Genomic DNA, 11,871 nt, shown 5'->3' with positions numbered 1-11,871 from the left:
ACTGGAAACAACTCCACCTTCTGGTTACTTTGAATATTTTCCCATGGTCATTATTGATAGCTACCGTTTCCCCCCCAAAATAATGTTAAGTAGACTGGATAAGCGTCCTATTAACAAACATACCCAAACACAAGCCATTAAATGGCTAAAGAGCTCCAGCGGTATTGATAAGACACAACAATTACGGTTAACAGAAGAGACAGCAGTCAGTAAAAGATAGCTTTATTTAGTCTGGGGCACATCTGTGTTACATCAACTTGTTAATGTTATAAAATACAAACCATCATTTCAAAATAAAAGCAACGTAGCTTTGAAGTTTACTTTGTTTAACGCACGCTTGTCACCTTTAATAAATACTCTCCATTTATACAAGGACAACAACAAGAATGCGACAAAACAATATTTTAAACAATATATTTCATTTTTCAGAGTCAGAGGAAAGGCAGACACAACAAACGCACGGTAAACCACACATGGGAAAAAAACAGAAACGACAAATTAGGACAGCTGGATTAATGCTCCTCATTAAACTAGTCATTGTGTTTAACGTCAAAGAGCAGAGTAATATTGCACCGTCTGAGATGTTGACCACTACCTAATACTGCAGGAATCAATAGACCGGTCCAAATGGATTGCTCTGTTTAGTTTAAAGTGCACCTCAATGGAGTAATTTTGCTCGTCATTGACCCTTACGGACAGTGACACATTGTATTTGTATATGATTGCCCATAAGAGTAATTGTACCCTTCTAAAGTGAGACAACTCACTTCACATGTCTGATTGGTCTCAAGAGCCATCTCAACTGAAACGGAAAGCTAATACTGTGAATGGGTATTCATTATTTAGATTTTGGCCCCAATACAGGTACACAGATCCTCTGGGTTACAGGTCCAGGGGCCGGAGGAACAAGGGTTACGTGTTACAAACGCACAGACGCATTATAAAGGGGGCAATTAAAGATATCATATCTACAATTTTCTTATATAATTCACAAAACATTTTTGTTCAGTCTTTAGCAAACAATTTGTTTTTAAGGAACACTTTAGGAATCAGTACACATTCATTTAAGACGTGAACAAGCACAAAAACTGTCACAGAACAGGCATGAATCGCTCGCCCTTCAGTCAAAAACAGAGAATAGGAAAAGAACAATGGCACAGACAAAGGAAGAGAAAAGTAAATACATAAAAAGTAGTAAAGAACAATACAAAAGTAGAGTAAAAGTGTTAAAAAGGAGAGAAAAGACAGAAAACAGGACATTTGCTCACGTGGAAATGTTATGCCTTTTCTCATCCCATTCATTATCGATTTCTACATATTCACTGTTGTAAAATGTCTGACATCAACCAACAGTAAAGGTTTCGTTTAAAAACAACTGTCCAAACCGATCAGGCATCAGACTGGTCACATTCAGAACATGTACCACTGAAACATCTCACACACATTTACATTAGCACCTTGCACACGTACGTTCACATACGCACACAACGTACCAACACTTCTACTTGTCTACAATAAGAAAAAATATTATATAATATATATAGTTTTCCCATCTCACATATCTAATTTCTGTTACTCTGTTAACATGAAAAGAAAAGGTGCAAACTTCAAAAACTAGTCTATTGTAAGTGTCTTTGACGGCAGTATACAAAAAACTGCCAATGTTTTCCTGGTCTATCACAACACTGTCAAATATTACACAATGAAAGTTGTAAAACAGTTTATACTTTAGATTTGTATCTACTTTATTCCTCTCAGCGCTTAAAGCTGTTTATAATAGTTAGGTTTTTTGGGGGTTTTTTAATCAAACAGCCGGCAGCAATTCTAGCCATGTTTAGTAGCATTTTTGTCTCTGTTATGACACAAAAAAAAGTGACGATGACCATGCCAGCGGATTCATTGGAAGCCTTCATCCAATCGAGCCAAGGAATGCATGTTAGAAATAAAGTCACTTTTCACCCAAACTGTAGTTCATTATTTTGTAGCATTGTTCCAATCCCAGGTGTTGAACTCCATTTGCATTACATGGTTATGCAGTAGGCTACTTGTCATCCCATTGAGTAACTGGCTCAGTTAACACAGTTAGAGAGCACTGAGGAATATTTTAACAAAGCCTTCTTGAGTTCGTTCTGCATTGTTAATGAGCTGAAGACGATCTGTGTCACTGGAAGATGAGGATATGGTTGCCTTCAACGGAGAGGCACCAGTTATATCCCATACACTTTGGACTGGATAGGACTTAGGGGCAGAAACGGTGCTGTCCTGCTGGTGGGCATCACCTGTCAGTCAATTTGAGTGATAGCACATATGTTAATACGGCCCTGAAGATGATGCAGACTAATGTCAGACCTTCTAAAAGCATTTCTGAGATGTGCTAACCTGAGTAAACAAACCTCACACTTTGGTGGTTTTGTCATGAACTAGGGGAAAGACTAATGCGTCTTCTGTATTCAACATTAGTTGCAGTTTTAGATCTACACATTTTTTTTTCTGCTTGAAAAGAACTAGTCTGTGAACTGCAAGGAGTTCAACACTAAAGTCCTCTTAAATATTACAGGAACGTTTTTCATCTACATTGTTGACCAGTCATTTAATGTCGCTGAAGAATTCGCTGTAATTCCTTGTACGTCCTTCATTCAGTATGTCTTGATAAGAACATTCCTTATTTTGTCCTCAAATAACATCTGGTCAATGCTGAGCTAGAACAAGCACCCACGTCAATGAAGGACAAATGTCCCGACTAGCATCTGTCCATCTGAGACACCTATACCTCTGTCTTTCTGTCTGTTCAACATGCAACCATTCATTCACCTATGAATAAATGCGTGTCTCTGGGGCTCAGATGCGACCATTGCCATGGCTACTGCCCCGTCTGGAGGACTGGCCGTGAGGGGTGTAGTGACCATCAGAGGTCAAGATCAGGCCGGACACCTCACAGGCCAAAGCCAGTTGCCTCAACGTATCCAAAGCATCTAGCTTAGCACTCCGCAGGAGGTCACACTGACCCTAAAAAGAGAGAGACATGAATTACATGAACCGGGTTGGTTATGAAGTTATATTATACATCAGTTAGCTCTGGTGCATGAATTTGATTAGGCTCACAGTCTGCATTAGCAGTGGGATTTTTCAGGGACTTATGCAGGTTACATATTTACACCAGTAGGTGGCGACAAGTGACTATCTTTTTGAGTGAATCATTGCACCACTGAATCATTCATTCAAACCGATTTTGTTCAAAAGCACTGATTCATGACTGATTCTTTACAAGTCAGTAACTGAATCATTCCAAGTGGATGCTGCACACTGGTGGTGGTTGAGGAGAGACCCCCCACATGATTGTAAAGCGCTTTGGGTGTACAGCAATACACAATAAGGCGCTATATAAATGCATCATTCATTCAATCATTCATCATTCACTATGTCAATAAACCACCCTATCTATTTCATAAATCTTATTTTCATAGATTTTACTGTGAACAATTCATCTGTCTATACAAAAACTAAGATTTTTAATCAAAATGTTAGAACTCTAATCCCTGCCATAATTATTTTATTTTCCAATATTTTGTTACACTTGGATGTACTTCATTGCAAAGTATTTAATATACAAGTCACAGCAGCAAAAATTGGCCTGTTGGGAAATGATCATGAAAACTGATTTTTTTAAACAAAAACATTTTATAAGTGGACCTCAGTGGGTAAAACAAATGAATTAAAAACAGATGTCCTCTTTTAAGGACATAGAAGATTTATTGACTAAAGCTCTAAAAAATACAGACCTTTTCATAGCTATGTCTCTTGTTTATAGTCCCAAGTGTAAGGTAAATGCTGTTGCATAATCTTTTAACCCATAAACTGCATAAACATCAAATGGAGCTGAAACATGAATTTCCAACTGACGAAAACCCACTAGGACCTGCTCATTTCAAAAATCCACCGCACACACGCTATATTTATAAGGACAAACAACTTAAGTTTGCAAGATAGAATTTCAAAACAACAGAAATCTTTCTCCCTTTCGTCTAAAAGCAGAGTGAGAACATTATCCAAAAATTCAAGGCTATTTGAGGGACGGAAAGAGAAGCTCACGCTATTTACCTTCAGCACAGTGATGTTCCAAGTGAAACTTTCCACAGCTTTACTTTGTTTACGGTCTTTTAGATTTTCCTTTTCTCCCAACCTGGGCAGGTCTTCATGAAACACCATTCCTAAGAGGAAATATAACAGAAAACAAACACATACCTAACGTGTATCAGTTTATTTTTTATTTTTTGCCATTTATGGTGCAAACACGCTTCTGCGGGAACTGAGCTGCCAAATAATGGATGATATGTACTCATTCATCCTCTGGTTAGATAATATTGTGCTTCCCGTGATGAATCTTGGCATGGCCTCTGTAAACTGCCCTTTCATTCCTAATCTGCTGTGTTGTCTGTATTCGCTCGCTCTTATTTCATCAATATACCCTCATAAGGATATAAGAACACAGTATTTTGAAACTAAGTGCCTCGGATGTGTGTAACTGGGGGTAAAAATATTTGTGTGAGAGATAATGAGGCTAGAAACAGACAATGAGGATTTTAAAGTACTTGTAGAAAGCATTTAATGATCTTGTCATATCCATTTCTTAAGATTTTACAGTTTACACTTACTGTATAACTGCAGTATTTTGGTAGTTACCATGGTAAAACTGTAATTTGTTGAGCTATCATAATTTAAAGTACTTTAACAACAGTCAAGCTACTCTTTTGAAATAGTACTTACTGTGGCTGTATTACAAGCTAGTAAAAAATAGTAACAAAATACAATTTTCAAATAAACTGTTTTATGTATTCTTACTTCTACTATTATTATTATAATAATATTTTAATTTATTAATAGTTAATTGATCTTTTTTTTTTAGCATAAAAACAACACAACAGGGGTTTTTAATTAATGAATGGCAATTAGGGTGACAGATCATACCTGAACAGATTACGCACTTTTAAAAACACCCAAATTTAAAAAACTGGGTCGCAAACACAGTGATAAAAGGCACCATTTTCTACATTAAATATAAAAAGGAAGACAGAAAGCTCCATGCAGGGACTGTGAATGACTTATTTAAATGGTGAATTGTTTATTTACATGACACCGCCAGAATGAAAAGAGTCACAAAATGAATCAAACTTCCCACAGTTACATTCTTTGAATATTGCGTCAACTAACTTGGTTATAAAGCTGCGCGTCCAAGGGGAGTCACGTGATGTGCTCATGAACCTAGTCGCACTCGAGTAGAGCTCAGTATGTTTGGCCTCTTTTTACTGATTCTTTTCATTTTGTTTTAAGTTTTATTCATTGGTGGTGTTTCACCTGATGGCATGCAGTCGTAAACAGCAGGAGTTGTCTCCGTCGGCTTCTCCGATTGAGAAGAAATCCAAGCCACCGACTGCGAGCGATATGATGGACAAGATGGCGAACACTGTTACACACTTTGAGGACATTCTAAAAACCGAGTTGATGGCGATGCGGAACGAGTTCGCTTCTCACATGTCGCTATGCTCTAAACTGGATCTTCTTGCAGGGGAGATGAGAGAACAAAAGAAAGTAGTCGCGCTCGAGCAACAGGTTGTGGACTTACAGGATCGCAATAGGCGCAGCAATCTGCGTCTGGTCGGATTGCCTGAAGATTCTGAAAAGGATGACTATGGGCTTCTTGAAAAGATCGCTACCGACGTGGCTCCCATCTCTGCTGGGCAAAGAGATTGAAGTGGAGCGAGCGCATCGCGTGTACACAAGGCTCTCCTCAGATTGCAGTAAACCACAGGTTTTCATCTTTAAACTGCTGCGGTACACGGACAGGGAGCTCATTCTGCGGGCCGCCAGACTTCATGCCCTGGTGAAAACTTCCGACGGAGCAATGCTGTCTTTCTTTCCAGATTTTTCTCCGGTCACCGCAAAAAGAAGAAGTGTATTTGCACCAATTAGGAAGGAGATGAGAGATGCTGGCATCCAGAAATTTCTCCTTTATTCTGCAACGCTGAAGGTTATTCTCAATCAAGGTGAACCTAAAATGCTACACTCCCCAGAAGAAGCAAGAGATTTTCTCAGATCCCTTTCATCCACCAACTCTCAGTGAACTCCAGCTGGACATTTGCTGTCTAATCGGAGAAGAGATGCTCTAAATGGTTAGGTGACTGTCTTTCACTGTTCACTTTAATGTTCACTTCTTAATTCATAGTTTATTGTGCTTACAGTATCGCTTACTGATTATGATATTTTATTTGTTTTAGTTGTATTCTTTTTCTCTCTTCTCTTTTTTTTTTTTTATAAACAGAAATACTACCTAGTCAATATGTGACTATGGGGCCAAATGTTGGTGCTACAGTAATGTGCAGGGTTTTGTTGACGCCACGGACCATATTAAGCAGTGCTGGCAGATCAAGGTTTGTTCTTGGTTTGATCTGCCATAGTTCATGGGAATGTGTTTTTTTTTTTTTTAATGGTAACGGGGAGGGTGGGGGGTGGTTTAATGGTAGACTCAACTGGTTTTATTTTCAAATATGTATTTTGTCTTATTATGCAGTAATTCTGTTTGATACCTATGACTGACCTTAATATTCTGAGTTGTAGTGTTAGTTCAAGAATCCCATTTGAAAGAGGAGGATATACGCAGGTGTAATAATAAGTTTCATGAAGTGGTATCTCACTCATCTTCGGATACTAAAACGAAGGGTGTCCTAATATTGGTGCGGAGGACTTTAAATATGACTATTTTTGAGAAAGGTTGTGATACAGATGGTAGAATAACACATATAAAAACAATAGTGGAGAATAGGAATATTGTATTTCTCTCAGTTTATGCCCCTTGTACTCCTGACCCTACTTTTTTCTCTGTTTTGTCAACCTAACTCTTGAAGTTTTCAGATTTTGAAATTGTATTGGGTGCAGATATGAATTCTGTAATGTTGCATATCCAAGATAGATCTGGACCAAAGGAATCATACTCTCAAGCTTTGTGACAAACTTCGGCAATGTGTAACCTCATCCTCGTTGGTGGACAGTTGGCCTTTATTAAACCCTTCTGCTAAGTCTTTCACTTTCTTTTCTGCTAATCATAAACCCTATTCGCGAATTGACTATATTTTCATTTCTACTTCTTTATCTTCAGCTGTTTGTGATGCTGATATCTGTTCCTTATCTTTGTCAGATCATGATGGAAATTTGTGCAGATTGTCTTTGATCCCTCGGCCATCTCGTGCCACTAGATGGCGATTTAACCCTAAATTGTTACAGGATGAAAACTTTTGCAGTCAATTCAGAAATAAATTTGCTGAGTTTATTGAAATTAACCAAGGTTCAGTGGATGATCCTCAAACACTTTAGAATGCAGTTTAAGGGCTTATAAGGAATAACTCATATAATTTCATATGCCTCTATGCCAATCTGGGCTCATTATGACAGACCCAATTAATATCGCCTTTCACTCCTTTTACTCTAACCTCTATATAGATGGTTATGTATATGCCTGATGGTCTAACAGGCATAGATGGCATTCCAATAGAATTGTATACTACTTTTTGGTCAGATTTAGGCCCCCTCATGTTAGATATGATACATTTTTCAGTTACTCAAGGCTCATTTCACCCATCTTTTAATATAGCTGTTATTTCTCTCTTGTTAAAAAAAGATAAAGATCCGACTTCCTGTTCTAGTTACCGGCCACTTTCTTTGATAGGGACTGATGTTAAATGATATGCTAAAGTACTATCCCGTCATCTAGAGAAATTTATGAATAGGCTAGTTCATCATGACCAAACAGGATTCATTAAATCTCGCTCAGCTTCGGATAACTTACGCAGGTTATATCATATTATTAATTCAAAGAATAGTTTGTCCTCCCCTTGCGCAGTATTATCTCTAGATGCGATGAAAGCTTTCGATCAGCTAGAATGGAACTATTTCTGGGCGGTTCTACAGCATCTGGGTCTGGGATCGAGTTTCATAAATATGATAAAAGTTCTGTATGCCAATCCAGCAGCCACTGTTCTCACAGGTGCTGTTCGCTCAAACCCATTCTTTATACATCGAGGTACTCGTCAGGGTTTCCCGCTGTCTCCTCTGTTATTTGCCCTATCCTTGGAACCCTTAGCTCAAGCGGTCTGACAATCTGAAACTATTTCTCCCATAAATATACGGAATACTCATCATCATATTTCTTTGTTTGCTGATGATATCTTATTGTTTTTGGAGAAGCCGTCACATTCTATTCTTCGTGTGCTGAATTTATTTGACCATTTTGGATCTCTCTCAGGGTTTAAAATTAATTGGAGTAAGTCATGTTTATTTCCTCTCAATTCTAAAATTGATTCCATGTCCCTTTCTATATCTATTCCATTGGTCAAGACATTAAGTATTTGGGGATAGATGCTTCTCCTTCCCTGCAGGAAATTGTCTAAAAAAACTATAATGGTATTCTAGACAAAGTATCCTCAGATTTGGAAAATTGGTCTCGTCTTCCTACTTCTTTTCAGGCCCGTATATCGGTGTTTAAAATGAATGTTCTCCCACGTATCAATTTATTTTCTTCCATGATTCCTCTCGCTCCACCAGTTGGCTAATGGAACAAACTAGATGCATGTGTTTCACGGTATATATGGGATGGGAACAATGTAAACCTCACAACGATGTATATTACATGGAGGTCTTTCTTTCCCTAATTTTAGACTGTATGCTCAAGCCATTTCCCTCCGCCCTTTAGCAGTTTGGTTTGATCCTGACGCTTCTGTGTCTTGGGAGAGCAATTGAGGAATCTATTGTTTATCCGTATAAATTGAAGCATCTTGTTTTTTTGGGAGTTCAACGTAGGTAGTGTAAATCTCGGTTTGGTCCCATTGTAACCCATCTCCTCTACACATGGAGGGATATTGAAAGACGTTCACAACTAGTTACAAAATGGCATAGGCATTCGTCTATTTTCCACAATGATAACCGTTTGTCAGGCAGTACTCCATTTCATTGTCCGCAATGGACTCATAGTAAAGTAAACACTTTGAGAGATATCTATGATGATAGTGGTTTAAAATTCTTCCAGAAACTTAAAACTCAATATAATCTGCCAGGCACCTCCTTTTTTATGTATTTGCGCATTAGATCGGCCCTACGGGCATATGGGGTGCCTTGGAACTCTCTGCCTGTTCACCCTTTGCGCAAACTAATCCTTCCTTCTGAGGAATCTCCCTCCTCTGCTTCAGTCATCCATCTCTTTCTTCTTGAGCATTCATACAAACCTTTATCTATTACTACTGTTTGGGCTAAGGATCTTAATGAGGATGTGCATGTTTTATTTTCCGATCAGGTATGAGGTATGTTTAAATTGTCTTCTAAAAACCCTAATCACCAAATGATTCATTGGAAAATGCTGCATAGGGTTTACTTGACTCCAATGAAACGTTTTTATATGAATCTGTCATCTTCTCCTAAGTGTAATCTCTGTTCCCAAGGAGTTTTAGGCACGTTTTTGCATTTTTTGGGTGGAGTACCCCTCTCTCTCACCTTTTTGGACTCAGCTCTCACTGGACCTATCATATTTGTTGGGTACTGAGATATGTTTGACTCCGCGCCATTTTTTCATGAATGACTTTTGGGACTTCACCTTGTCCGTCCAACAAAGATCTTTACTGTTAGCTGCTCTCATAGCAGCAAAAAAATTGCTGGTCAACCGTTGGAATCCTCCTCACACAATGGACGGACGAACCTGGACTGTGTATTTGTTGGACATTATCTCGATGGAACTCTCTACTTCCCGTATACATGGATCTAACGTGAAAACTCTTAATTCATGGCATTCAGCTTTTAATGTTGTGTCTTCTGTTCTAAAATATTTGTAAAAATTATTTTATTGTTGTTTATCTATTAATATTAATATATTTTTATTATTATTATTTATTTATTTTATTTATTTATTTATTTATTAAGTCTACCAAGGGGTGGGATGGGTTGGGTTTTAAATTTGTACAGCTGATTTTTGTTTTGTACTACTGTTCCACAAAATAAAATTTCAATAAACAGTTGTTAACAAAAAAAAAAAAAAAGCTGTGCATCCAATACAATTTCACATATCAGTGGTGTTGTTGTTTGTCATGCTACAAAATCAAATATGCTTTGGAAAAATGTTTGTAGCTTGTTACTGGAAAAGCTACACAAACAGAGCCATTGATAGTGGGGTGAGAAGTGTGTGACGTTTCAATGACCCCGATTTATTAGCAACAGCCCTGCTGTCACACTACTAGAAAATGTAATTAATAGCATCACTAGTATAACTACCTCATCAACACTGGATACTGTGTAGACTATCATTTCTACTTTGAATGCAAATTTGAAAAATCTGTGAATTGTTTCTAAAGATATTCTCACATCCTCTGGGACCTGACTAAAACATCATTCAGTGGAAAGAAAATACAAAGATGATTCATCCCCACTCATCTTCTCCCCCCACGCCTCTACTCACCTTCCTTCTGCACTTGTGCGATTCTCTCATGCACTCCGTCTGCATTTTCTATCAGCTGTTTGTTGGCAGAGATTATCTGAAGGAGGATGCAGAAAGGAACTATATTATGATTATGATTACTGGGGGGGGAATGCATAAGCAGTACAACGGTTTTCAACACTGATAACAATAAATGTTTCTTGAGCACCAAATCAGCATATTATAATGATTTCTGAAGGATCATGTGACTGGAGTAATGGCTGCTGAGAATTCAGCTTTGCCATTACAGGAATAAATTACATTTTTTAAATATATTTTAAAAAATAAGCAGTTATTTCAAAATGTAATGATACTTCATACTATAACTTTTACTGCATTAAAACATAAATGCAGCCTTGGTGAGCGACTTATTTCAAAAACACAGTTAAACAGTTAATCAATCCTAAAACTATTCAACAGTATTGTACACATACTAGAGATGCAGTGATTGCAAATTTTTCGATTCTGAGTTCCGATTTTTTTTTTATGTGTGACCTACGATACCGATTTTTGCCGATTCAGATTTTCTTCCTAAGAACTGTGATTGACAGCATATACAAACAAAAATCTATGCAAATTTCAATGCAAAAATTATTTATATAATAAAATAAATTATTAAACATTACAATTCCCCCAATCTGGACTAAGTTACAGATTTTCTCTCACTTAACTCAAAATAAAGTGATCTGTGACTGGAAAGAGGAAGAAATAGTTAACTTAAAATGAGTTGCTGTATGTAGCAAAACAGATGTAATTTCCCCCCCAACCTAACCTTATTAAATGTGTCATCTTTCACATCAAATTCTGACTTTGTTTCAATTAATTCAGTTAGCATAGTAAGAAACTGTAGAGTTGTTACCATTCAAATGACATTAGTATTAACAAACTCCATCTTTCCACTGCTGAGGAAATCTGAAGTGGCATTAGATGCATTTACACAGACTGTTTGATGAAGCAGAGGTGCCATAAATGCATTTACACTGCAAAATTTCAAATGCATAAATAATTTTACAAGATTAATGTTTTGCATATTTTGCAAGCCTCATCTGCCACAACATAAATACATTATCAATCGCCGTTTACACTGAATGCAATTAAAATTAGAATCATTCTCAGGCGACTGTGAGTGTGCACGTGGCTGTGACGTCATTGCCTGCGGATCGGCTCGGAATCGGCAAGACATGAGACTGACCGGCCAGTCTTGCGAAAAATCTGCCTGCAATAAAATTAGCAATAAAATTCTGAGAAGACCCTTGCTGCCCTCTCTCACAGTGCAGATATTTATAAAAGGTAGTCCTGCCAGTCAGTGCTGTCTGATTCTCTGGGTCTCAAACACACAACAGGACCCAGAGTCAACCCACAGA

The 11,871-nt window shown here is 37.7% G+C and overlaps 1 protein-coding gene across 1 annotated transcript in view; it reads right to left on the bottom strand.

Moving 5' to 3' along the window:
• Positions 1–1,798: 1,798 nt before the first annotated feature.
• LOC306877369 (inactive phospholipase C-like protein 1) overlaps positions 1,799–11,871 on the bottom strand; it is a 74,027-nt gene continuing 63,954 nt past the window's right edge. The window contains exons 6-8 of the mRNA XM_079429099.1: positions 10,490–10,565; positions 4,099–4,208; positions 1,799–3,006 (exon numbers count right to left, since the gene is read on the bottom strand). Of these exons, the coding sequence (XP_079285225.1) occupies positions 2,839–3,006; positions 4,099–4,208; positions 10,490–10,565 (354 nt within the window). The 3' untranslated portion in view covers positions 1,799–2,838. The remainder of the gene's footprint in view (positions 3,007–4,098; positions 4,209–10,489; positions 10,566–11,871) is intronic.

Source organism: Barbus barbus, assembly GCF_936440315.1.
Source record: "Barbus barbus genome assembly, chromosome: 11".
Classification (NCBI taxonomy): Eukaryota; Metazoa; Chordata; class Actinopteri; order Cypriniformes; family Cyprinidae; genus Barbus; species Barbus barbus.
This window is presented reverse-complemented; position numbering and strand designations above follow the sequence as displayed.